The 27273-nt window shown below is 37.8% G+C and overlaps 1 protein-coding gene across 11 annotated transcripts in view; it reads right to left on the reverse strand.

The window, feature by feature from the left end:
- Nucleotides 1-27273, reverse strand: part of RBMS3 (RNA binding motif single stranded interacting protein 3) — a 717407-nt gene that overhangs the window by 135748 nt on the left and 554386 nt on the right. For all 11 annotated transcript variants that reach the window (XM_071212855.1, XM_071212858.1, XM_071212851.1 and 8 more), the window contains one exon: nt 3968-4074. In XM_071212855.1, coding sequence (XP_071068956.1) covers nt 3968-4074 — 107 coding nt within the window. The remainder of the gene's footprint in view (nt 1-3967; nt 4075-27273) is intronic.

Genomic DNA, 27273 nt, shown 5'->3' on the forward strand with positions numbered 1-27273 from the left:
TATTATTGTTGAATGAAAGAATAAAAGAACATCTATTTCTCTATTTTAATTCACATTCTATTACATTATTTTTACTGGGGGTGCTAAGAAGATTAAAATCAGATCATTCGGGAAAATTTCCCCCCCAGTTTGGTTTTTCATTAGCTGTTCTTATTATTTGGGGGCCCGGAGTTCAAATAAAGTCAGTAGCTTCTTTGTAGTCATTGTAAATGTACCGTCTGGGAACACAAGAGAAAGCCACAAGAACTCCTCTGTCCTCTCATTCCTGACATATTTTTGAATGGGCTTGAAGCAGACTTGGTTCCAGACCTGTCTTTTGGGCTGGAATTAACCAGGTCAATTTAGGCAGTGTTTTGCCTGAAGTGCTGAAGAATATTGCCTCAGATGTAGTAGAGCATCTGCTCAGTGGAATGTCAAAGGGATCATAGCAACAATAAAGTGAGGCCATCTCTGAGCTGGAGTGACACGAAAAATATTTCACCTCAAATATGGAATAAGCACTGGCAGATAAGGTCATAATGCTCAGTGGAGGGTTCTGGGGAACTCCCGCTGTGCTGGTCAGTATCTCATACTTGCTGAATAGGTTCGTCCAGGGTGGTTCTGGAGGAGGCACCAGTGTTGAAGCGGCTAAATAGGGTCATATGGGTGCACTAGGAGCAGTGGCTATTTATCAAATGATGCAGACACATTGCAGTACCTTAACAACCAGCCCAGCTCTTCAGGTTTATGGAAGCTAAATTCCAACACTGACTTTGGCTCCAGTTTCTCTAGGATGGAAGTTCTCAAAGTGTGGCCGAAGGACACTGGAGGGCTCCTAAGTCCTTCCTTTTCCAACTACAATAAGTGAGTGCAGCCAGATTTTCTTCATATCATTCAACCAAAACATTAGTCAACAGGTTGAATGCAGAAGCAGATATGCAAATCCGGTCTTTTTAAAATTATTATTATGAAATCAGGCATGAACATGACTTTCAAAATGGTAACAGGGCAACTTTTCTCAAAAACTTTGCCCTTGTTTTGAAAAATAGTTTCTTTTTCATAAAATACTGTATTTTTGTTAACACATGATACATTTATTATCTTTAAGGAACTAATAAATAATGATTTTTAAGAGTGTAAGTGATCTAGGGACCACAGAGTTTGAGAACTGATGCTTTAAAGAAATAAAAATGATAAAAACTGCAGAACATCAGAGAAGAGAGCCCTAAGAGCCTAAATTCCCTGAACGTTCTACTCAGAGTTCTGTTTGCCCCTTGAGTGATTAATAACTTCAATATATGCCTGTGTTTTTCATTTATGTAAATCTGTCCACTACCATATATTTTATATTTCAAAGTCTCATTAATTTACACTAATTTATATGTATAAAGTTTCAAGTATTAAGTTTTTAAATTTAAAAAATGCATTTTACCAAAACTATGCAAATAAAACTGTTATCAAAATGCCACCAAGAAGAAAACAGCTTTATATGACAACTTGTTTTTATTTTAAAATTGTAAGTAGCTATAAATGTCATATTCTGGTACTTCTAAAATACTTGCAATGTATTGGTTTTTTAGTTTCAGCATTTCCCAAGGGAACAACCATGTCTCAGAATTTGACCCATAAAGTCTTTGGTTAGTGTCTCAATTCAGTGTGGGCAAAGACATTAGGCAGACAAAAATGTCAAATGACCTCAGGTGGGTAGCTTCCCCCAATGACCAGCAGGAGAAAATACAATTGTCTTGAAAGATGCCATTGATTATAAGTGGAGAACCAATTTCAGAAGTGTCAAAGGTGAGGGCAAAAAAAAAAAAAGCAAACCATAAAAAACACACCTTACTTCAATGAAATACAGAAATTAGAATTTACTGCTATATAAAAAGGAAGCAAATATTGCCTATATTTGATTAATGTGTATTCTGTCATGCTTTATAATGATGCTAATAAACGTTTAAAGTACTATAACGAGTAAATGCAAGGCAAAATAGAAGTAAAACACATTTAATGGGCAGGCAAAGTTTATTGACGATTTTTGCTATATCTCTTTCTGAGACCAAAATCGAGGTACTCAGATCAACAATTTTATCCCCAAATCAAGATATGTGATAACGTATTTATGGTGCATACCTTTTCAATTTCTCTGATTTATTTCCTCTGAATATGCCTACACAAATGGAATATGTTTTGATTGGTCACAGATAAATTTATTATGGCCCCCTGATTTTCAAGCTGAAGAGGATAATTCAAGCTCTTGAAAAGCAACTTTGGACAGCAAAGATTTGAAATACACCTTTAAAATCTACATTTAAATTATGAGATGCTCTGGATCCTAAACTAGACTCCAAAATATCATTGTATACATGATGTTTCTCATGCTCAGAAACAAAAGCCCTAGATCTGCACAGAATGAAGGGTAAAAGCGCTTGCTCTACATTTTTAAAAAAATTTATTGACTAGGTTTCTATTGAAAAATATTTGCACACATGAGGTGTCTTGCTGGGATTGTCATCTATAGTGTGGATATAATCTTGCAGGCTCTCAAGGAGACGGGCTGAAGTTTCAGTCATTCGGGCCAAGCGGCATCATTGAGTCTTGGGGTTTTTGGTTATGGTCTGATCTGGAGATCACTCTGATCAGCAGTTTTCCACCCAACAGTAATTTAAAAGGTCAGATGAGTCTTTCTAGAAAATGGAAGCTTGGTGTGGGATGGATGTGGCCATGAAAGCCACCAGGCAAAAGGGGTCTTCTGGGAATGACCTAGCTGCCCACTGACACTAAAAATTCATGGGTCACCCTCTCCCCACTCCTCTTCTAAACATAATATAAACAGACTTTTCACAGCTGAGAATATTGACACTCTTGCCTTTTTAAATAGCTTTAGATGCTCAATGCTGATCCTCTTTTTCATGTCTCAAGGTAATGAGTTATAGCACTTGAATATAGCTATGCTCTTTTAAGAGGGATTCCGTGAACTGCCTGTAAAAAGGCAACACAGGCAGAAGTCTTAGAAACCAAAAAATGGCTAACGGTTTTGCCGAGAATAATTCTATCCTCTTTTCTTTTCTTACAACTGCATTTTCAGGTTTGTTTTTTTTTTTTTTTTTTTTTATGTTGCACCAAGTAGGATGCTTCTTATATGATAAATGGATGAAGTAGGTGCTTTGAATAGAAATACTAAATAAAGCTTTTCTGTTGAAATTATGGCCTTGGTAAAAAATGGCACTTATTCAAACAGTTTCATTCTATCTCACAAAGAATGAAAAGACTTCACAGAAGCCCAGGCACTTTTTGCTTGTCTTCTTACAATGAAAGTACCCAAAGGGAATCCATTCCCAAGTGGCAGTGGGTTCATAGCTTTACTATTCTCCTCTTCTGTGTTAGGAAGGTAAAGGGATAAACAACCATTAAATATTTTTCCTTTTTCTTGATGTGAAAAGCAAAACCCTGTGTGTATCAATCAACTTTTCTTTCTTCTTCTAGACCAACAGAAAACATATGTATGTCATATATCGACATGCTTATTAATGTATGGTCATATGCATAAATACACAGATATGTGGAAGCAGATCATCTCAGTGGTAGAATGAAATAAAAGTCAATTTTAGTTACCATTTTTCCATTCAAATCTCATTGCTGATTTCACTGAAAAGCTTTTCTTAATTAATAATACCCTCATTTTATAACAACTCCACAATGACAGATTTTGGGGGATCAAATCTTTCAGTGAGTGACTTTCGAGTTCAAGTTTGGTTAAAGATAGAAGACTTACTATAGTGCAGAACTAAGGTCAATTTTGAAGTCCTGTAATTTTCCTAAAGTGATTTATCCTGAAGGCATTAATATGGGAATACTCCTTTGCCCCCTGTAAGCCGTTTGGTTTCCCATGGGGCATGATTTCATCATGGCCCCCCAAATCAGCCCTGCTGCCCCTCCAAGGGGTGTCTGCTACCAAATTTCTAAGCAAAAGTTGTCTGTCAAGACTCACCTCTCCTTCCCTCGGCCAAGGCCTCCCATTCTGGGTGTATTTGCTTTGATTCTGTCTCTTCTTTTGTCCTCCATCAGCAAATTTGCACAGTAAAGGCTCACTAGGGGCTGTGAAGAAAAGAAACCATTCTATATTAGCAACCCCCCCTCAGGGGAAAGTGATTATCTGAGTCACAGTAGTGCTTTGTAATGCGTATCTTTTGAAGTAACACTTGTTTCTGGAAAGATATTTGGCCTCCTTTTATTCTCAACTCTGTTGGCCAATGTTTTAACTGGGCTTCATAAAAGCACTGGCAGACCATTAAAGAATACAACAATATTGTTGGAAAAATAATCAATTGAAGCACAGTGTGAACTTGCCTTAAAAGTAGAGTGAAGTGGCAAGTATCATGCCCCTTCCAGTTATGTTAGAAACATATTCATAACTGGTATTTTTCCTATCAAAGCAGCAGCTTTGACTATATAAACTGTAGGATTCTATTTTGGAAAGAAATCCTTCAGAGTTTCTTTCTCAAAGGAGAGCTATTTGGCTAAGTGCAACCAAATTAACTTTGTTTTCTGATTAATCCTCTGCAATTTCAAAAAGGCTAGAAGTAAAATCTAGTGAGAATTCCAGAGAAAGCAATTTTTAATTACATTATCACATGATAAAATGGAGTCAAAAGATAGGACTCTAATTCATGAATCGCTATAGGACTCTAATTCATGAATCGCTTACTGGGAGGAAACATGGCGGTCCCAGGTGACTTACACAAACTTATTTCCAAAGAGAAAGTGACCAAAACTAAAGTATATCAGAATTCTTCTCCCAACAATGACATTACAAAATGACTAGCTTTTAAAACACAATAAGGCAAACATGAATTCTTTGAGAATTGATAGCCCTCTCCTTATCCCACTTTGTTTGGAAAAACTGTTATTTTGTTATTGCCACAAATATATTTTATTTTAATTTTTAAAATATTTTATTTATTTATTTGCCCCCCCCCCTTGTTATTTGTGCTCACTGTCTGCTCTCTGTGTCCATTCACTGTGTGCTCTCTGTGTCTGCTCATCTTCTCTTTAGAAGGTATTGGAAACCCAACTTGGTACCTCCTATGTGGCTTGAACCACCTCTACTCTCTGCTTTTTTATCTTTGTCACTGTGTTTCCTCTTTGTGTCTCCTCGATGCGTCATCTTGTTGCATCAGTTCACCATGCCAGCCCATTGTTCCAGCTTGCTGTCTTTCTTGTCTTCTCCAGGAGGCACCAGAAACTGAACCCAGCACTTCCCATGTGGTAGGTGGGAGCTCAATCACTTGAGCCACATTCGCTTACCCAAATATATTTTATAATGAATGAATAGAAGGAGACTCATATTGGCCTATACAATTGGATCAATAAATTAAGAAGGCTGGGAGGGTTTATGTTGTTGCTAGTCTATTTGTTTGAATAACCCAAATATTAATTTACCATTTTATAGACCAAAAACCAAAATGACACCCTTCTCTCCACTCCTCCCAATACAAGAAAACGTGTTCTGCTATAGATTTATTGTGTTAATGGTTCTAAATCCTCTTCCCTTCTTGGTCTCCATTGCTATGTAATTTTGTACAGCTTTTTCACTGTGACTCTTAGTTTGACCCCATGTGATCTTTTTGGCCAGTGAGCTTTTATCAAGTGTGGCACAAGTAGAACTTTGAATCTTGACAAGGGTTTAGGCATTGGGTCTTCTTTCTTTTGCTCCTCTACCATGACCATGTCAATACGCCCAAGATGAGATGTGAATAGAGGTGAGTTATTTCTGTCACCCCAGCCAAGGTCATACCAGATATCCTACAGGCAGTCACCACGCAAACATGTGATTGAGCTTACCCAAGACTATCAGGGGTGCCTAGCTAACCTGCAGTTGATCAAAGAAAATGTGCAAGCCCAGGTAAGATTAGTCAGGGCTAACTTTCAAAAGTTTTATGCCACTAAGGTTTTGTAATTTATGTGGCATTATTATCTTAATAGATACCCATTCTTCCCTATTTCCCACTCCAGCCAGATTGTTTACATTTCCTAACCTGGTTGAAGCTAAATATTATAACAGAATTCATGGGACTTCCAAAAGTTTTCAAAATCAAGAGTGGAAAAAGAATATAGGAAAATAGAGATTTATCAATAATTGAAAATCATTTGGTTCTAAGGGGCAATAACTTATTACCTAATCCTTTTAGCTTACTCTTTTATTCGTGGCACATCTGTTAATCAGAACTATATAGGAAATGGCTCAAAGGGATAAGGGGTCATCATTGGCCAAGAGAAATGAAAATTAAAATGTCTTTTCTGCCATATAAAGCATAGGTATGTATAAATCATCCTGGTACATGTATACAGAGAGCACTTGACAAATATCATTGGTTCCCCAAGTACATGTGGTTTTCAACTGTCTGCCCTTATCAGTGAATTTGGTGACTTTCATGAAGACTCAAAAATCACACAAGGAAAAGCCTCACCATGGGATATCTGTATATAGTTGGGGTTATCACATTAAATGTACTCTAAATTCTCACTCCATATGCAAAATCTGAAGGCTAAATGTAATCGCTGGACCCAATACTCTATGCATAAGAAAATTTTCTGACTTATTAAAGACTCACACACACAGGAGACAATTAGAAAGATGGCAGCAGAGTAAGGAGCTCCTAGAGTCAGCTTGTGCTACAGGGCAGTTAGTAATCACCCAGAGCTATCTAAAGCACCTGTTTGGGGGCTCCAGGAGACCAGAAGAGCATTATGCAACATCCTTGAAAGACTGTAAGCAGGAGACTGCTCATTTGCACTGAAGATTCATAAGTAGAGCACTCTATGCCATGGAGGCTGGCCAGTGCCCATTCTCCACTAGAGGCATAAGCCACTTCAGGAGCTATTCTGTGGCTGGAATTGGAAGCTTCATTTCCCAAAACAGGTGAGGAAGGGACAGTTGGACACTGATTTCAGCTACTGATTTATAAATTTGTCTGGCTGAAGTATAACCCTAAGAACAGCTAAAGTTTGAACGTATCCAAGTTGGAAAGAGGCTGGTAGCCAACATTTTGACTTTGCACCCAGCACGAGGGGCAGTTGTGCTGCCTGAAAATCACAGTGAAGGTAGAGACTGGTTTCTTTCACCGAAATTGGCCTGCAGCCCTAGCCTAAGCTTCAGCCCCATGTCTGTAGGTAGGAAGCTGGCAGGCCCTATACCAGCTTCTCTGGGTAACTGCAGGTACATTTGACTACCACAGACTGAATAGTCAGAAGTCTACCAGAGCAAATGTGGTCATCTTGGACCCACACTGCATAGATTGCTTCCCACATCCGCAACTCCATCCCAGCCCCAGGCAGGGGAGAAAGGAGCATGAAGCTTCGTTAGTCTCTCTGGGCAACTACAGTCTAGGCCTCCATGACTTGGATTATTACACACAGTAGTGGCTCTGTCCCTACCCCTGGCAAAGGAGAAAGTTGGGAGAAGCTTCACTGGTCCCTGGGGTAATGAGGGAAGCTTGATTTCCACCGCTTACAGTACAACTACATTCTTGGTTCCTGCTGCACAACCAGCAAGGGAGGAAGGGCAAGAAAGCCCTAAACTAAAGAGAGAAACTGCACCCAGAATAAGTACATCTAGTAAGCTGGATGCCAAGACACCAACAAAAAATTATAATCCACACCAAGAAACAGGAAGGTATGATCCAGTTAAAGGAACAAACTAAGCTCCTAGATGATATAAAGGAGTGGAGACAACTAAACATAGATGTTTAAACAAATCTCTTTAATAAATTCAATGAGATGGTTAAAGAGATTAAGATGTTAAGAAGGCATTGGATAAACATAAAGAAGAATTTGAAAGCATACATGGAAAAACAGCAGATCTTATGGGAATGAAAGGTACAATAAATGAAATTTAAAAAACATTGGAATCATATAATAGCAGATTTGAGGAGGTTGAGGAATGGATTGGTGAACTTGAAGAAATGACCTCTGAAAGTGAACATACAAAAGAACAGATGAAGAATGGAAAAAATTGAACAAGGTTTCAGGGAACTAAACAAAAGCAAGAGACATACAAACATATGTGTCATGGGTGTCCCAGAAGAAGAAGAGAAGGAAAAAGGGTGGAAGGAATATTTGAAGAAATAATGTTAGAAAATTTCCCAGTCCTATTGAAGGATGTAGATATCTATGTCCAAGAGGCACAAAGTATTCTCATCTAAAAAAATCTGAATAGACCTGCATCAAGACACCTAATTAGAATGTCAAATGCCAAAGACAAAGAGAGAATTCTGAGAACAACAAGAGAAAAGCACTGCATAACATATAAGTGAAACCCAATAAAATCAAGTGATGATTCCTCACCAGAAACCATGAATGAAAGACAGTAGTATGATATGTTAAGATACTGCAACAGAAGAACTTCCAGCCAAGAATGTTATATCTGGCAAGACTGTCTTTCAAAAATGAGGGTGAGTTTAGAATATTCAAGTTAAACAGAAACTGAGAGAATTTGTAACCAAGAAATCAGAGTTGCAGGAAATATTAAAGGGTGTGCTACAGCCTGAAAAGAAAAGACAGGAGAGAGAGGCCTGGAAGAAGGTCTAGAAATGAAGATATATCAATAAAAGTAACTAAAAGTGTCAAAAGAGTGGTGAAAATAAAATACAGCAGATGAAACCCAAATACTCAGGAACAAATTTAACCAATTATGTAAAGCACTTGTATTCAGAAAACTACAACTTAATGTTAAAAGAAATTTTAAAAGTCCTAAATAAATGGAAGAACATTCCATGCTTATGGATTGGAAGACTATCATTAAGATGGTAATTTTAATCAAATTGATATACAGATTCAATGCAATCCCAATACACATTCCACCAGCATTTTAAAAATAAATGGAAAACATGATTACCAAATTTATTTGGAGGGTTAAGGGGTCCTGAATAGCCAGAAAATCTTAAAAATGAAAAGCAAAGTTGGAGGATTCTCATTTTCACACCTTAAATCATATACCTAGCTACAGTGGTAAAAACAGCATGGTACTGGCATAAAGACAGACACATAGACTAATGGAACCAAATTGATGGTTCAGAAACAGACCCTCACATGTATGTTCAAGTGATTTTTTTTTACTACCCTGTGAAACCCACCCAGCTCGAGCAGAATAGTTCTTCAAACAAATGATGTTGAAAGAACTGGATACGCATAGACAAAAGAAGGAAAGAGGACCCCTATCTCACACCTTATCCAAAAATTAACTCAAAATGAATAAAAAACCTAAATATAAAAGCAAGAACCATAAAGTTTCTAGAAGAAAATTTAGGAAAATATCTTCAAGACCTGGTGGTGATGGTGGATTCTTAAAGGAGATAAGAGGAGGACTGAGATGGACTGCTGATGTTTAATGTATGTACAAGTTTTAATTAGCTTTACTGTAAAAGTGTGGAAATGTTGACAGAGTTGACAGTAATGTATTATAGTAACAGCTGGTTTAAATGGGGATGTGGCTGAAAATGGTAGTCTAGAGATATAAATGCCAGCTGACGGAATGCTAGAGGAACTGAATAGCACATTAAACCCAGAGGTGGATGAGAACTGTGGTTGATGGTATAGATGCAACAGTGTCCTTTGTGAGCTAGAGCAGATGTACAATACTATTGTAGGGTGGTGGGAATATGGAGAAGCATGGGGAAAAATACAACTGAAGTTACCTATGGACAGTGATTAGCAGTAATAATGTAATATTCTTGTGTCTATGCCAAAGATGTACTGTGTTGATAATGGGGGAGAATGGAAAATTTGTACCAAATGTACACTTTGGACCTGATAATAATCAGATGATATTATCTCATAATCTGTAACAAATATTCCACCATGGTTTACGGTGTGGTGTGTTGATAGAGGGATGTTGTTTGGGAATTCTTCACATGTGCGTGATTGTTTTACAAGTTTACAACTTCTGTCACAAAAATATTTTTTAAAAAATAATAAACAGGTGAGTTGGGTGAAAAATATACCAAATGTAAGATAAGGACTGTAATTAGTAAGATTTTTACAAGATTCTTTCATAATTTATAAAAAATGTCTTACGACAATGCAAGGTGTAGGTGGGGGTTGATGTATGAGGCCTCTGTATGATGTTATACATGTTTGCTTTGTAAGTTCACAACTTTTATTATACACTTATTATTTAGGTAAGCTCATATATAAATGATATAATAATAATAATAGGGTAGGTTGGGGGAAAATTCTTTGCAGTAATATTTCAAGGATGCTCTTTAATCATTAGTTAAAAATGTTTCACAACAATGCAAGGTATTGGTGGTAGGGTGAGGTATGAGAGTCCTGTGTGATGTTCTATATTTTTTTTTTGTAAGTTCACAAGTATTACTATATACTTATTGTTTATGTCTGTTCATGTATGAGTCACATGCGTCAATAAATTAAAGAAAAAATATTCACACACACACAAAATGATTCCTCACTATTGGGTATTTTCTCTCCTGCCAATGGAGAGATTCAAGGTATGCCTATCTGTTAAAATAGTTTGGTCATGCTAACATTGTGGATTTATCACTGGCAATAGTGCAAATTTCCCACAAAAGGGAAACAAACCAAGAAACACCTTACATTCCCTGCTATAAAGAAATCAGTTCCAATTTCTTGTGAGGAGGGTTGTCAGCTTTGTATAACTCAGTTAGAGAAATGATTTTTCCAGCTACTAAATTCACAGACACATACATACAAGTTTTTGTGTTTTAATAGTTTTAGTGAGGTATCACTGATATATAGTAAACTGCAATATTCAAAGTATATAAATTGATAAGTTTCGACATTAGACAGATAGACAGATAGACACCCATGTAACCATCATCACGATCAAGCTAACGAACACAATGAACAGATACATCACCCTCAAAAGTAAGAAGCTTCTTTCTACTCAAATACAGTCTTCTTTTTTTTTTTTTAAATCAAGGAACATAATCTAAGGAAAGGCCTTTTGCTCTAACATTCAGCGCTAATAATTGGCTAGTTTACCAAGCATATTCATTCTACATCAATCATTGTACATTCTCCTCACCACAACTTTGTGAGGTAATTACTCTTTTTCCCCCCTTTTTACAAGGGTGGGAACTGAAATTTAGAATGATCATGAGTTTTTCCCCAGATCACAGAACTAGGATTTAAACCCAGGTAACTGCTAAACTGAGAGCAATGGCTCCAATGATCAATCTGCTCAATCTCAATCTGGAAGAGGAAAATACCTTAGCATGTCAACCATGCTTAAATAAACTGGAATTGGCTTACATGCAAAAACTGACATTTATATCCAGATCTCTCTATCATGACTTGTAGTCTCAGTCTGATGTCATCAGTGGATGATACATTACGGAAAAGCATTTAATTGTACACTTTGATTTCCAATTCATAGCTGAGGACCATGTTGCCATTTATTTCCTTCCTTTGCCCCACCCTTAATAGTATAAGGCATCTATTATCAAGCATATATCGAATTTGTATAAAAACAGACCAACTTGCTTTACTGTGTTTCTAAAATATTTCCTGACATTACCAAAATTTTTTTCTGCTCTTTGGTTACAACAACACTGACCAGTATTTAAAGAAAGTACTGGGTTTCTCCTTCAAATTGTAAACAGCAATCCCTTTTAAAGTTCTTTAAATTCTGTCTTTCATACTTCTTTGGGTAATGACTTTCATTGGTGACCTTCCACTGTATAAAGCAGGATTCTCTTTACGGTGCCCTAAAACACCTCTTGTAAAGTATCTGGTATAATCTCGGCTTCTAATAGTCTAGAACATAACGATGGCAAATATTTTTGTAGTTCCTATTTCTACAGGCTTTAACATGTACTTAGGGTGGACTTAACTGTCTGGTGAGCCAGATCTATTATCTGCTACCTGGGTTTGAGGTCTGGCTCCCTGACTTATTAGCTACAAGATACCCAGCCAGTTTTTTGTTTTGTTTTGCTTTTAACATTTTTGATTCTTCTTGTGTAAGATGATAATAGTGCTAACAACTTCCTAGAGCTGTGAGTATTAAATAACTTAGAGCATGTAAAAGGCATAAAACAATGGAAGACGCATAAAGAAACACTAAATGCATGTTACTACAACTATCATTATTGATTAGCATCTCTATTAGCCACTGCCCAGTTATCAGCTGGGAAACCTGATTACTTGTCAGTGTCAGAGATTTCACAGTGTTTAATCAACTGGGTTTATTTTCATCAGATCTGTTCCACTTTAAGTCCATGAAAGTTTGGCTGCCAGAGCTTGCATCATATTTCAAGAAAAGAGAAAAGAAGGCTTGTTCATGGAGAGGACACGTGTTTTCAAAATGGTTCGTGCTGACTCATGGATTGTCATGTATCTTCTGTGCTCTACAGCTCCAGTCCCCATCCTGAGCCACCACCACCATTTGGCTTCCATTGGTCCCTGAGTATGAAGCAGCTCATGTCACTCTTACGTGTGTTTGCCAATAATTGCCTGTAGTGAATATTCTCCATTCCTCTTTTTAAAATTATTATTATTGCCATTATTCCTTTTTGCCACTCAACTGGAAGAGATCTACTGACAGTTCAAATTCATCAAAGCAGTATTTTACTACCAGAAGTATTGTGCCATCTACACAGCAGTAGATTTCTTTTGGTTTCCCTTTGTCAGATTCCATATTAAAATGTTAAATAATAAAACGGTTCTAGGGCCAAGTTTCTCGAAATCTAACAGTTTGTATTTTTCTTTGTTAAAAGAGGTCATCTCTACTCTGTTTGCTCTCGCTAAAACAATTACATAAGTATAAGGGGAAGGTTTTACCAGTTCTCTTGTTTAAATATATGTACTAAATGTATAGGTATTAAATATATGTATATGCATATATACTGCAATGTTTAGTTATTTAACAAGGGAATTGGGATATATACACTTAAAATGACTTTTCTTTTAATTCCCCCTTTTCTCCATTCCCTCCCCCCATTGTTTGCACTGACTGTCTGCTCTCTGTGCCCACTACTGTGTGCTCTCTGTGTCTGCTCGTCTTCTCTTTAGGAGGCACTGGGAACTGAAACTGGGACCTTCCTTGTGGGAGAGTGGCTCTCAATCACCTGAGCCACCCCTGCTCCTTGCTTGTTGTCTCTCTCATTGTGTTTCCTCTTTGTGTCTCCTTGTTGCATCCTTTTCTTGCATCAGCTCACTACGCCAGCCCATCATATCAGCTCACTGTCTTTTCCAGGAGGCACCAGGAAACAAACCTAGGACCTCCCATGTGGTAGGTGGGAGCTCAATCGCTTCAGCCACATCTACTTCCCTACATTTACTTAAAAGTTTTTTTTCTGGAAACTTGGAAGCTATAGAATTAAGGGGCCAGCACTGACCAAAAGAAAAAAAAAAAAAATTAAGGCCCTGAAATGATTATTAATCTTAGAATTTCTTCTACCCACTGGCTTAAAAAAACATTTTCAGAAGCATCCTGGAAACAACTGTGACCAAATAACAATGCTCTGACTTGCCAAGGATCAAATATATTCAAACCTTGGGATTTCAGATTTTAAACCTGCCTTGAAGTTTTCCATTACTGGAAAGAGAACTTTCAGAAAGGTATTTTTAACAACAAGGGAAATTTTAAAAGTCATGGAGGGGATCGGGTGTAGTTCAATGTTTCAGTGCCTGCTTCCCATGTATGAGGCCCTGGGTTCAAATGCAATACCTCCTTAAAAAAAGAAAAAGTCATTGAGTCAGACTTCCCTAGCTTTCAACCGGTATGTCTTTGTGAATTGTGTGTTACAGCATCTTGGAGGCCTCAAATCATGGCCCCCAGATATTTGAGGATCTTCATAAATTGTTAGGTTTTGGAGAGCAACACCTTATTAATTTGAAGATGATTATGATGGCAAAGCAGATAGGGCCACAGTGTTTCACTAAATGCATGAAAAAAACAATTCAAATGTGTAGGAAATGGAGGTAGTTCAAGTGGTTGCATGCCTGCTTCCCATAGAAGAGGTCCTGGGTTTGATCTCCCCTACCTCCAAAAAGATATATAAAACCCTTGAATTATAGGCCTGTGATTAGAAAATTAGGTGATTTGAGATTTAAGATTTACAAATATATTTTCTAGTTGTTAGGTGACTCCCAAATACCTGGCAAGATAAAATAAAAACTCCTTGATATAGAAGATTAAGGGTCTTTCTAAATCTTACCTTTTATCAGTCTCCTCCCACCCTAGAGTGGCTTACAGTACCCCTATTTCTAAATGCTTTCCCTCCTGCCCAGAATTTCCTTTCCCAACTTCCAGGCACAGAACCTGGCCCCACTTGGCAAACTCCAAACATCCATTAGAATGCGGGCGGCTCAAATGACAAATTCTTTGGGGAGCTTTGACTCTTTCCCAGCTCACCTCAGCGTCAAATTACCTGCTGCTTACTCTCTAGATTTTCATAGGTTGAAGGCTCTTTCTGTTTGCTTTAAATGAGTCCTTTGGGAGTAGCAATTAGCTGCCAGGCTTGAGAGGAGAAAGTGATTATAGCAGAAGTCAGGATGAATTAGGTGTTTGTGTGTATGCGTATATATGTGTTAACTGGCTTTTTCCCAAAGGTATACATAATACTTGAAAGTGACGCTACTCAAAGTGTGGTCCACGGTGCAGCGGTACTAATATCTAACGACCTAGGAACTTATCAGAAATGCAGAATTTTGGGCCTCTCCCTAGACTGTGATTGAATAAAAATCTGCATTTCAACAAGGTTCCCTGTGCTTTGCCTACACAGTAAAGTTTGAGAAGTACCAATCGGATTATGACTAACTTCTTACTAAAGGAGAAACGCATCTTATATGTTGAACATAAAATCCTCAGAATAATGAGATGATTTCAGTAGCACAGAAATAATACATTGCCCATAATTTCCTTATTGAAGGATTATGGTGCCAATTAATTTTGCTTTAGTTTCGTTTAACAGTAGTTAACATGGAGAGTAAATGAAGAGGCCTTTGTGAAAGTGAGATGTTGTTATAAGTCACAGATTATAATGTGCTAGAAGGCATTCATGTCTCTATTGTAAATGGGAGTATTTAAAATGTAATTATAACAATGCATGACAATAAAGTTGCACAGTAATTATAAAGGAGTAATTACTGTTTGCTTGTTTAGTAGAATATTTCTAGTCTTCCAAACTTTGTATTAAAATTGAAACATCCAATGAACAAACTGATGATCTACTGGTTTCTAAGATTTGTTGTCTTAAGCAAACCAGCATACAAAACAGCAACAAATGTGCCTAGCAAAATTAACTCATCAGTTTTATATGGCAATAAGAGTATTCTCTAACATCATATTCTAAAAGTAAATCTTGCCATATATTTTAGCTGATCTATATCAATAGCAGAATTCCCACTGTCCTTTAGAGAAGTTGAACAATTTTGATTCATATCATTCTATTTTTAAAAATTGATCTAGTAATTATATTGGGTTGTGGTGATGGTTTTTGGATATCTCTTCATTAAAGCAGTTTTACCATCACTTACAGGTCTGGTGGCCGAAATATTAAATTAAAAAATTCTTCACCTGAGATAGATTCTAACTCTTCTTTTAGATAAAAGAAAAGATGGACTAGGAGGAGCTTGGTGGAGAAAATAAGCTATTGACCACAGAAGCAGTTTATTGAATGTGAGCTTATATTATCTTGGAGTAGGGTAGAAGTATGGGGTTGAAAGATATAAAGCAAACTCAAGAATGTCAATAACTACCTTTTTTTTTTTTAATGTGTGCTCTTGAATTAGTTTTCAATTAAATAAAACCCAAACTATTCTTGTGATGTGCTAGGTGACTTGCACACTACAAAGCTATTCAGACTAATGGATTTAAAATGCTACTAGTTTAATGATGTTAATCAAACTTAGCCGCATTTTCAACACATTTAAAAATTCAAAGATATATTTAGTAAGCAATATGTGCTGGCACTACCCTAATCTGGGGTGAATGAGTATCAGGCAATGTGGTCACAGTCTAGAGGGACAGAGAGGCAAGGAAAAGGAACTGCAAGGGATGCTAAAATAGAAACACGGACAAGTATTTTGGGTGTATGGAACAAATGTCAACCTCTAGCACCTTAGTCATAGAATATCCTTTTGCTTAGAAATCATTTCCATTACTACACAGTGTTCTGAAATAGCATGGTTCCAACCACCCCAATTGTCAGACCATGAATAGATAAGTGGAAAACTGATATCAAGTTCTATTTTGTCTAGCATAAAGCATGCTTTCAGCAGGTTTCTTGGGTGAATATGTAAACAAATGAGATTGATGCATTGATAAGATTTAGTTTAAATACTTCTAGAATGCATGGAGCCATATAGATGTGGGTTGAAAGCCAGCAGCCTTAAAACAATGAATCTGAACTCCTTTTGGAATGTAGCCTCCAATCCCCCGACCCCATCCAGTCTTTTTTTTTTAAGATTTTTATTTATTTCTCCCCAGCCCACCCCCATTGTTTGCTCTCTGGGTCCATTCACTCTGTGTTCTATGTCTTCTTGTTTTCTCATTAGGTGGCTCTGGGAACCGATCCTGGGACCTTCCAAAGTGGGAGAGAGGTACTCATCCTCTTGCGCCACCTCAGTTCCTAGGTCTGCTGTGTCTTTCATTGTCTCTCCACTGTGTCTCTTTCTGTTGCGTCATTTTGCTGTGCCAGCTTTCCACTTAGGCCATCACTCCTGCATGGGGAAGCACTCTGCATGGGGAGCTTTCCTCATAGGCCAGTTCTCCACATGGGTCAGTTTTCTGTTCAAGCCAGTTAGCCACCCAAGCCAGCTTACCTTCACCAGGAGGACCCCGGGTATTGAACCCCATATGGTATGGTAGATGGGAGTCCAAGTGCTTCAGTCACATCTGCTTCCCCCAACCAGTCTTTAAGCATCCTATTGTCCAATACTGGATCAGCTTCACTCACTTCCTTCTACATGAAAACAGTCTATATTGAGTTGGGATAAAAAATACTTATGCAAAAGTTCTAGATAAAAGGAAATAAAATATAGATGTATATAGAGATAGCAAGGTCCACAATTTATGTGAGAGAAATTACTTGAAGACTAGTACACAAATTATTATATTCTAAGGTTTGAAAGGCTTTTACATAGGCAAGTGTGACTATTTGGGTGCATTGTTTTTGACTCCTAGTATCCTATGTGCCATTAAATTATGTTTTATATGTTATAATAAGTGAGTAGTCATTTCTGTAGTCTTTTTTTAAAAGATTTATTTATTTATTTATTTCTGCCCCCCCCCCCCCGCCCCCAGACGTCTGCTCTCTGTGTCGATTCTCTGTGTGTTCTTCTGTGACCACTTCTATCCTCATCAGCGGCACCGGGAATCTGTGTCTCTTTTTGTTGCGTCATCTTGTTTTGTCAGCTCTCCGTGTGTGGCGCCATTCTTAGGCAGACTGCACTTTCTTTCGCGCTGGGCGGCTCTGCTTACGGGGTGCACTCCTTGTGTGTGGGGCTCCCATACACGGGGGACCCCTCTGAGAGTCACGGCACTCCTTGTGCGCATCAGCATTGTGCATGGGCCAGCTCCGCACGGGTCAAGGAGGGCCCAGGGTTTGAACCGCAGACCTCCTATGTGTTAGGCGGACACCCTATCAATAGGGCCAACTCTGCTTCCCTCTGTAGTCTTAATTGTAATAAAATTCCAACTTAGAAGGCATACAGCCTCTATTATATGATCCCAAAATTTATCTAATTGAAGCCTTTTATTTTGTCAATGTGGAAAATAAAATTTGAAGAATTGCCAGATAATGTGTGGTAGCTATTGGCAAAGTCACAGCCACGAACTATGCTCCCTTCATATCTAAGTCAACACTCTTTCTGGATGTTACTTTGTACCTCTTTTATGAAGAATTAAAAGGAGATGAAGTTTGAGAATGGATATGGCTCAAGCAATTGGGTTCTCATCTACCATATAGGAAGTCCAGGGTTTGATTCCTGGGTCCTCCCGGTGAAGACAAGCTGGCGCCCACGGTGAGCTGGCCTCTGTGGAGAGCTGGCCCACGCGGGACTGCTGGCCTGTGCAGAGAGGTGGTGCAGCAAGATGACACCACAAAAAGAGACACAGAGGAGAAACAACAAGAGACACAGCAGGTCAGGGAGCTGACTTGGAGCAAGAGGTTCAGTGCCTTTCTCCCACTCCAGAAGGTTCCCAGTGCCGCCTAAAGAGAAGACAAGCAGACACAGAAGAACCCACAGTAAATGGACACAGAGAACAGACACCAAGCCCAAACAAAAAGGGAGGGGGGCGGGGAGGGAGAAAAAAATCTTAAAGAAAAAGGAAATGAATTATAAATAGTTCTTGTGCTTGACTTCATAATTTTTGGATGGGACAAAAAGATTGAATATTCATTAAAATATGATTACAGTGGTTTTCTGGCCACAGGTTAAAATTGAAAACTAAGTAATCAGTGAGATATCCTAAAAGAATTTACACCACCATTCTAAGAACAGACTACACATACTACATGGGCTTACTTAACAAATGTCAGAAACATGTTTACTCTTATCATTTTGGCCAAAATTACAAAGAAATATAAACCAAAACAAAAAACAGTGAAACTAAATAAAGAGCTAATAACACATACAAAGAAAATGTAATTTGCATCTATATTCTCAGTTTCAGCCCTCATATATCATTCTCCACTATTCGGGAAAGGCCTAGAGTAAAGGAAAATGCCCCCAAAATGATAATAAAAGTAGAGAGGAGCTGTTTATCTAGAAACAAGATAGAGCAAATCACTCTTTTTTTTTTTTAATACCTCTTTATTTTAGGTATTAAAACACCACCTTTTTTTTTTTTTTTTTTTTTTGGTAACAATTCTTTGGTAGTTCTTTTCCGATTGGGAAAAAATATAGTTTTGAGTGGAAAACCCCAACCCTGTAAAGGGCGTAACACAACAGAGAAAGTTAATCAAATAGATGAGACAAAGTATTCACTGAAGATTTTATGGGGAAAATGACCAAAACATCATTGCTGAATGAAGACAATATTTGGAACACTAAGAATATGGAAAGTACCAGCACCTCCAAGAAGATACCAGCTGACAGATTGGGGAATTTCTATTGGCTAGAGGGCAAAAGATCAAGGAAGATGAATAGTCTTTAAAAATCAGACAATTTGCTTATTGTTCAAGATGGAGTATATGTGGTGCCACTTTGCTACTCCCTCCTCTGCATTTCCATGGCTGTGCATTTGCTTCTGGCACTATGCAATATTTATAGATTATTATATACTCTATACAGTTATGGTCCTTTCATTAGATAGAGGTACAAAGAAAAAAATGGAGCTATAACTCCATATCATAGATACCATTTTGATATTAAAAATGAATAAATAAATAAATGTAAGTTGGACATGCATAAGGCTAATAGATTCAAACCACACAAAGGCCCAAAATATGTAAGAAAAAGTAAAGACTTCTTCCCAACCCTGTCCCCCTTTCTTATGTTTCCTTCTAGGAAAATGTCTGCCTGTCTGTCTGTCTGTCTATCTACCTACCTACCTACCTACCTAGTTTTTTTAAATTCCAAAGGGGCAATAATGCTCAGCATTTTGATTTTGTTTGTTTACCTTACTCATATACAATTTGGAAGAGTTTCCATACTAGCACATATCACCCTTTTGAAAGGCTGCTTAGTGTTGTAGCATAATTATGATATATCCTAATTTGTAAATGCCCATCAGTAGAAGACCAGCTAAATCTTATTAAATTTCCATAGTGCATTTCCTGATCTATTATAAGAATTTTATTTCATTGTGGTCAGGAGATGTAACCTATTCAACTTTGCCAAGCATCCACCCCAAACATTGATCATGTTGTTAAATACTGACGAATAAATGAAATAACTTGTTAAAATTACCTCTACTATTGACACATTAAGGGGTAGGAGAGTAGGGTGGAATTTTTCCCTCTTTAATAGAGCATGTAGTATCATAATTTCCACATTTAAAGACTAGCCTACTCATTTGGAAAAAAAAAGAATTCCAAGTAATAATCCCAGGTGTAACTCTATTTTCATGTGCAATTTATACTAACTGCCCTAGGGAAAAAAACAAATGGAGGGGGAATTGTAGGGAGGATTCATGTAATGAAAAACATCAGGATTCTTTCTGCTATCCACTTATGACCCTTCACCAAGGAAGCAAACATATGCATCCCAAACTGGGCTTAAACTGAGGTCAAGGAAACATCTCAATTTCTCACATGCTGAAGGCTGAAAGAAATCCAAAAATGCAATGAACTGAGTTGGTAGAAATAAATTTAATTCCCGTTTCCAAGTGGAAAGCCACATATGATACTGTAGGTATCAGTTAACAAGGCTAGGGACATTAGCTGGGAAGAGAAACTCACTTTCAGTGGGTGAAGGATTTACAGGGGCAATGACTTGAGACTGAGCCTTTTCCAATTCAAGAGTCATAACACTGAAATGGTGACAATTTGATGAGGGTTTTCATGTAGCTGGAATCACTTACTAATCGATAAAATATAAATCTAACTGAGAGCCTAGAAACTGCCCCTTTCCCCCTCCCAGAAGTGTTAAAAACTGTGTGCTCTAAACATCCATGAATAAATCAATTTGAGTAGTCATTTAAAAAACAAAACAAAACTTGGCAGCCCCCTCTATGGAAGAGTTTAGTGTAAAAACAATGCATACAAATGGCTCTATAATACGGTATCTATTTGTTCTTATTCTAGAAACAAAAGGATAAAATAGCCTGGGCTAGTCTACCCCAAGGGAAGGGAAAGTTGAGCAACTGTCCAGAAATCCATATTTCTTAGCTGTTTATTAATGCTTCCATTGGAACTAAGCCTTAAAGATATCTTATATGGATTGCAAATATCTATGGCATATTGACCTAAAAGGTAAAGGTCAAGCTTCTTAGCATAAATCCCCCCAACATCATGAATCAGCTGATCAAAATATACACCTGCACATGGTTATCTCACAGAACTACTCAAAAAGGGTTGAATTGATTCACATCTTCCTAGATTTATTTATGCGCTTCCTTACTTCTAGATTGGCTTTCCCTTTTCCACCAAATCACTTTCATAGAATTTTTCCTGACCACTTTTCCCATTACCCAAATTCTCCTAGAAAATGCTCACCATTAATTGTTTTGTTTTTTTAAAATAAATTCATTCAGAACGTGGTACTGTATATCTGGGAGAGGTCAGGCATGAGGCAAGAACAAAACACAGTCCTAGCCCTTACAGAATTTCCAATGTGAGAGCACAGCACACATTAAACAGTACTAAAACAGTACTAAAACAGTCACTTAGTCAATTCGATTTCCTCCCTTATGTGTCCACCATACAGATTTCTAACTCTGCATCTGTAAAACATCTCGGCTTGCTCATTTGTTCACGTGCCTGTCTCTTCCATTTCAAAAGACCCTTGAAGGTAGGATCTCTGCTTTATTCGTCTTTGTTTTTCCACTGTATGATGCAGTTCCTGGAACACAGTGGATTAGATACACACTTGAGCTCACCTTTCCCTGCCTCCCCCGCTTTGAAAATTGCCCTGTGTCTCGACACCAGCAGGGCACACTTTGATTTTTGTTCCTTCGGCACACCACCCAGCTCAATAAGCAAAGATTAAACATAATCTAGTGGGACAGTGAGTATGTCTTAATAGGATTTAAAAATGTTTCTGCATAGACAGGTCTCTAAATTTCTCCATAATGTAGAATGTCTAATAATTCTGTCAAGAAGTTTTTCCCATCTAAAGCAGATGCTGGAACCCTTTTCCCTTTTTCCAAAAGACCATTACAGATTAGGGTAGTCACCTTTTGGGCATCTTCTAAGAAACTACAGTTTGGAAATATGTTTGATTTTACTTAAAAAATAATCAAATCAAAGTAAATATTTTGAATTGAACTCAGCAAGCAATTCCTGGGCACATACTTTTGTAAAACCTGAGGCATGTAATTAGATGCAAAATATGAAGAAGCAGTCCCATTTAACTATCCAGGAATCTATAAATATTTTTCTCAAATGAAAAAAAAATCATGTTTGCAGTAGTTTTCACAAACTGAGGAGAGTTGAGGTTATGATATGATCCTTTTGCTGGTAACAGATTCTATTTTCACATCCCAGTTTTTAGCACTTCTTCTTTATAAAACCTTGGCCCACCCACTTAAAATTTCTGGAACTTATTTATAAAATGGGACTGCCCTTAACTCACAGGATAATATGACTTTACACAGAGCACTTAACCCCAATGCTGGTACATAGTAGCATGCAGGAAAATATTTGTTGAATGAATAACCTACTGGTAGTAATTGTGTGAACATTATGTAAGATAGGTAGGGGAATAACTTTCATAAACCAGGAAGCACACAAAACACATATTGAGTATTATTAATTTTGTTGGGGCTCCTATAAAAATTATTACTTTTAGTACCATTTTCCTGGAGCTTCTTATTTCATATCCACCATAGGAGTAGTAAAGTCAATTGAAAGTGGACCTGAAACCGCAGGCATCTCAGTGATGGATTTCAGAAGTGATAAGAATTCAAAGGTTCTATTTGGGCTTATAAAAGTGAAAGTGGAAAGAAAGAGAGCTTTTTCATATGGATTGTGATCTATGATCTGATATACTGGAGTTGACTTTGTGAAAGGGCCAAAATATGACATATTACAAAAAAAAAAATCTGCTTTGTTTCACTATTAGACAAAATCTTAGAAAGATCCTGCCAAATTTTCCAGATAATTAGTATAAATGACAAAGCACTTTTTACTCTTTCCATTTTGGATGCTCCCAAAGGAAGTTAACATCAAAGCAATAGCTATCCTCCCTTCTTTATGAGCATTAAGTGAAACCAATCTCCAATTGGAGCCAATTGGAGAATGGCTCGTTTGGGTACTGGGCATGGGGTTGCAATCTTATTTGGTTACTCTCCTTAGGCCTTCAGCATTCCAGGAGTAGACAGGGAGCTCATACCCAGATCTGTCACCGAGTTGCTCACATGGGAACCTGGTTTTAGATGGTCTGGATGGAGAACTTTCCGCCTTTTTCAAAATAATGAGAACAGATGCATCAGAATATGCTTCTGGATGCTGGTTGACCTTAAGATGGTAAGAAAATAAACTGGGATTTGAGCTTTGATGCATATTGAAATCTAAAGAACAGATAAACTTTGGTAAGGCCAAATAGCGAGTTAACACTTTTGGAAAGTCGCTTCTTAAGGGGCAAACTCTGTGCTATGGGCTTTAGTGCGTTAACACATTTATTTCCACACCACCATCCATATTTGATTTGAAATCCATTTTGAGATGAAAAATTAAAGATCAGAGAGTTTAGGTGAATCAAGCAAGTATGCCCAGCTACAAAGTGTCAGAACCAGGATTCATTCCCAGGTCTTTCAATTTCTGTAGTTCATTCCATACTGTTTCCCATATTATCTTTTCTTTTTAAATTATTTTTTATTATTAAAGAAACTTTAGATTATGTAAGTGTCACATTAAAAAGTACAGGGGATTCCTGTATGTTCTACATCTTCCCCCTCCCACACTTTCCCACATTAATAACATCCTTCATTAGTGTGGTACATTTGTTATGACTGATGAACACATCAATAGTTTTCATTATAGTTTACACTCTGTCCCACACACTTTTGCAGGTTATGATAAAATATAGAATGGCCTGTATCAGTCATCGCAATGTCATGCAGGACAATCCCAACGTCCCAAAAATGCCCCCATATTATGCCTATTCTTCCCTCTCCCTCCTCTCAGAACCTCTGGTGGCCACTGCCTTTATATCAATGATAAGGACTCTTCCTTTGCTAGACTAATAATATGTCTGCAGTAGAATAACAATAAGTCATTTATTCCCTCCTCCTTACTCCTTACCACAATCTGAAGCAATTCCAGCCTTTTCTCAACAGTGAAGGAAGGACAGTCACTTGTTCAGCGACTGTTTATTATTTGTTATATGCCAGGCATTTTTATGGTCTGTAGAACCAGTAAACAAAACAAAGTTACTGCTGCCATGGAGTTGATACTGTAGTAAAGGGAGACAGTCAACAAACAAGTAACTGTATAAATATCATTTTAACAGTGGTGGGTGCTGAAAAGAAAAATAGGCAAGGCAAGGTAAGGGGCAGAGAGTGACAGGGTAGGGATGATAATTCAGATCCAATCATCAGGAAAGATCTCAAGAAGGCCTAAATGAGAGAGAGGAGCAATCACTGGAGATATTTGGAAAGAAAGGTTCCAGGCAAGGAAACCAAAGTTCACAGGATCTGAGGCTAGTGTGGGCTTGACTCTTTGTGTGGGACTGGAGTAAGAAAGTAGGAAGAGCATGGGAGAGGAACTCAGAGAACTGCTAAAGGCCCTTTGCGAGGTTAGAGTGGAAGGTGCACCTCAGGAGGTGAGGATCAGGTTTTAAATCTAGTTGTCTCAAAGTAAGTGGCCACTCTTTCCTGGTCATACCTAAAGATCTGAGTTTTGTTTATTCGTAAAGATAGCAAATCCCACTAGGGCACGAGTCTTTTCATACTTAAGTGAAGGTCTTAGAGAAATGGCTGTCTAAGGTCCTCCCATCTAAAAATCAACTCATCTTCCCATATTCCAAGAGACTCATGATTTTTCCAGTAACAAAGAATTGCAGAATAAGAATTTCCATCATTAAGACCCAAAGGAACTTTAAAAATTAGCTAATGCTAATTTTAAAGGAACAAGAGTTTTAGTCGCAGAGAAGATGGAAGTGAAAAAATAAGAAAACAGTTGTGGGCATTTTTTCCAGTACCTTCCATGAAGAATGATCAAGAAAGTAGAGCATTTTTTTTTTCCAGATGATCATATATCCTGAAGAAAACTGACTTCCTTCATTGTCCAGTCTCAGAACGCAGACAAGTACAAAGAAAGGAAATTAAGAAAAAGCAATTTGATCTACTACATTTATTTCTTAAAAAGAGAAAACAAAACATGAAGGAGATCCCATTAATAAGTTCCCCGCTCCCCTTTCTGCGTCACTTTCTCTGCACATCCCTCCTGCCCCAGGATTTTCTTAGACTTCACAGACTCCTGTCTTTGTACCCTCTTGCCTTATCATCTAGGATCCAGTCTTATCTCTTGCTAGTAGTTTTCCAAAAGAGAATGTGGCCAGCCTGCCCCAGTTCCTTCCATATCTGCAGCTCTGCCTACCATTACCTTTACCAGAAAAAGAAAAAAAAGCAGTAATAGAATATTCTTTTTTTTAAAAGATTTATTTTTTACTTATTTCTCTTCCCCTCCCCTCCTTTCCCCCCCATTGTCTGCTCTCTGTGTTCACTCACTGTGTGTTCTTCTGTGTATCTACTTGTATTCTTGTCAGAGGCACCCAGAATCTGTGTTTCTTTTTGTTGTGTCATCTTACTGTGTCAGCTCTCCATGTGCGTGGTGCCATTCCTGGGCAGGCTGTACTTTTATTGCGCTGGGTGGCTCTCATAAAGGGGCGCACTCTTTTTGTGCGTGTGGCTCCCCTATGCGGGGGACACCTCGGTATGGCACGGCACTCCTTGTGGGCATCAGCACTGTGCATGGGTCAGCTCCACACAGGTCAGGAGGCCTTGGGTTTGAACCTTGGACCTCCCATGTGGTAGGAAGACACCCTATCCTTTGGGCCAAACTGCTTCCCAGAATATTCTTTGTAATGAAGAGGAGGAATAAAGGATGCAAATATTCAGGCATTCATAAATTTTCTCCCTAACTTAATTGCTATGTTCACTGATTATCTCTTAAGTGTCTCAGCGAATTAATTTTTTTTTAAATTAAATCTTTACATGAAATAAAATCAAAGAATTTTCTATTATATAGGTGGAGTTCACAATAATTCAGCATCCTTCTTATAATGGCCATGAAAATGGAAATGCTGTTTAGATTGTTTCCTGTTTTAAATGTTTTCCTATGAATGCAAGTTCTTTGATGGTGTTTGCTGATTCCTTCTTTTAATATTAATGCACTTTCCCAACTTCTTTTATCAGAGTGGTTACATTTATACAATCTCAATTTGAATGGAGATTTATAACATCACTTCATTAATCCAAATGTTATAGTTGGTTTAAAAAAAACACGAATCAATCTGCTTTTAAATGTGAAATAGACACACAGAGATACATGCACACATGTGCATACACATGCAACACGCATTCTTTTGATGGCAGCAATGGAAGGAATTCTAGGAGGTGTATGCGCAAGGTGTACGTAAGTTTGTGCGTGGAATATATAAATCAGTGGTATTAATTACATTCACGGTGTTGTGCCAAAATCACCACCATCCATTACCAAAAATTTTCCATCACCTCAAACAGAATTTCTGTATGCATAAGCATTAATCACCTATTTGCTACCTCACTCTGGCTGTTGATAACCTGTATTATAATTTATGAATCTATGAGGTGGCTTATTCTAATTATTTCATATCAGTGAGGTCATCCAATATTTGTCTGTGTCTGGCTTATTTCATCCAACATGATGTCATCACATTTCATCCATTTGTTGTATGTATCAAAATGTCATACCTTTTTATGACTGACCAACATTCAATCGCATGGTTATATCACATTTTGTTTATCCATCCATCTATTGATAGACACTTGGGATTGTTTCCAACTTTTGACAATTGTGAGCAATGCCACTAGGAACATCAGTGTACCTGTTTTCAATTCTTTTGGGTATATACTTGAAACAGGATTGCTAGGTCATATAGTAATTCCTTGCATATGTTCTGAAGAACTGTCAAACTGTCTTCCATAGCAGCTGCACCATCTTACATTCCCATCTACAATGAATGAGTGTTTCTGTTTCTCCACATCCTTTCCAACACTTGTTATTTTCCTTTTTAAAAACAAAAAGATTTATTTTATTTATTTCTCCCCGCCTTCCCCCTCCCCTTGTTTTTTTGTACTCACTGTCTGCTCTCTGTGTCCGTTCACTGTGTACTCATCTTCTTTTTAGGAGGCACGGGGAACTGAAGCCAGGACCTCCCACGTGGGAGGGAGGCACTCAATGGCTTGAGCCACCTCAACTTCCCGCTTGTTTTGTCTTTCATTGTGTCTCTTCCTTGCATCATATCATTGTGTCATATTGTTGCGTCAGCTCACTGTCTTGCTTGTCTCCTTTAGGAGGCACCAGAAACTGAATCTAGGATCTCCCATGTGGTACACAGGTGCCCAACTGTGGAGCCATATCCGCTACTCCCTTTTCTTTAATAGTAGCCATTGTAGTGAATGTGAGAACCTATCTCACAGTGGTTTTGATTTACATTTCCATAATA

The sequence above is a fragment of the Dasypus novemcinctus genome, chromosome 31 (genome assembly GCF_030445035.2).
Source record: "Dasypus novemcinctus isolate mDasNov1 chromosome 31, mDasNov1.1.hap2, whole genome shotgun sequence".
Lineage (NCBI taxonomy): Eukaryota > Metazoa > Chordata > Mammalia > Cingulata > Dasypodidae > Dasypus > Dasypus novemcinctus.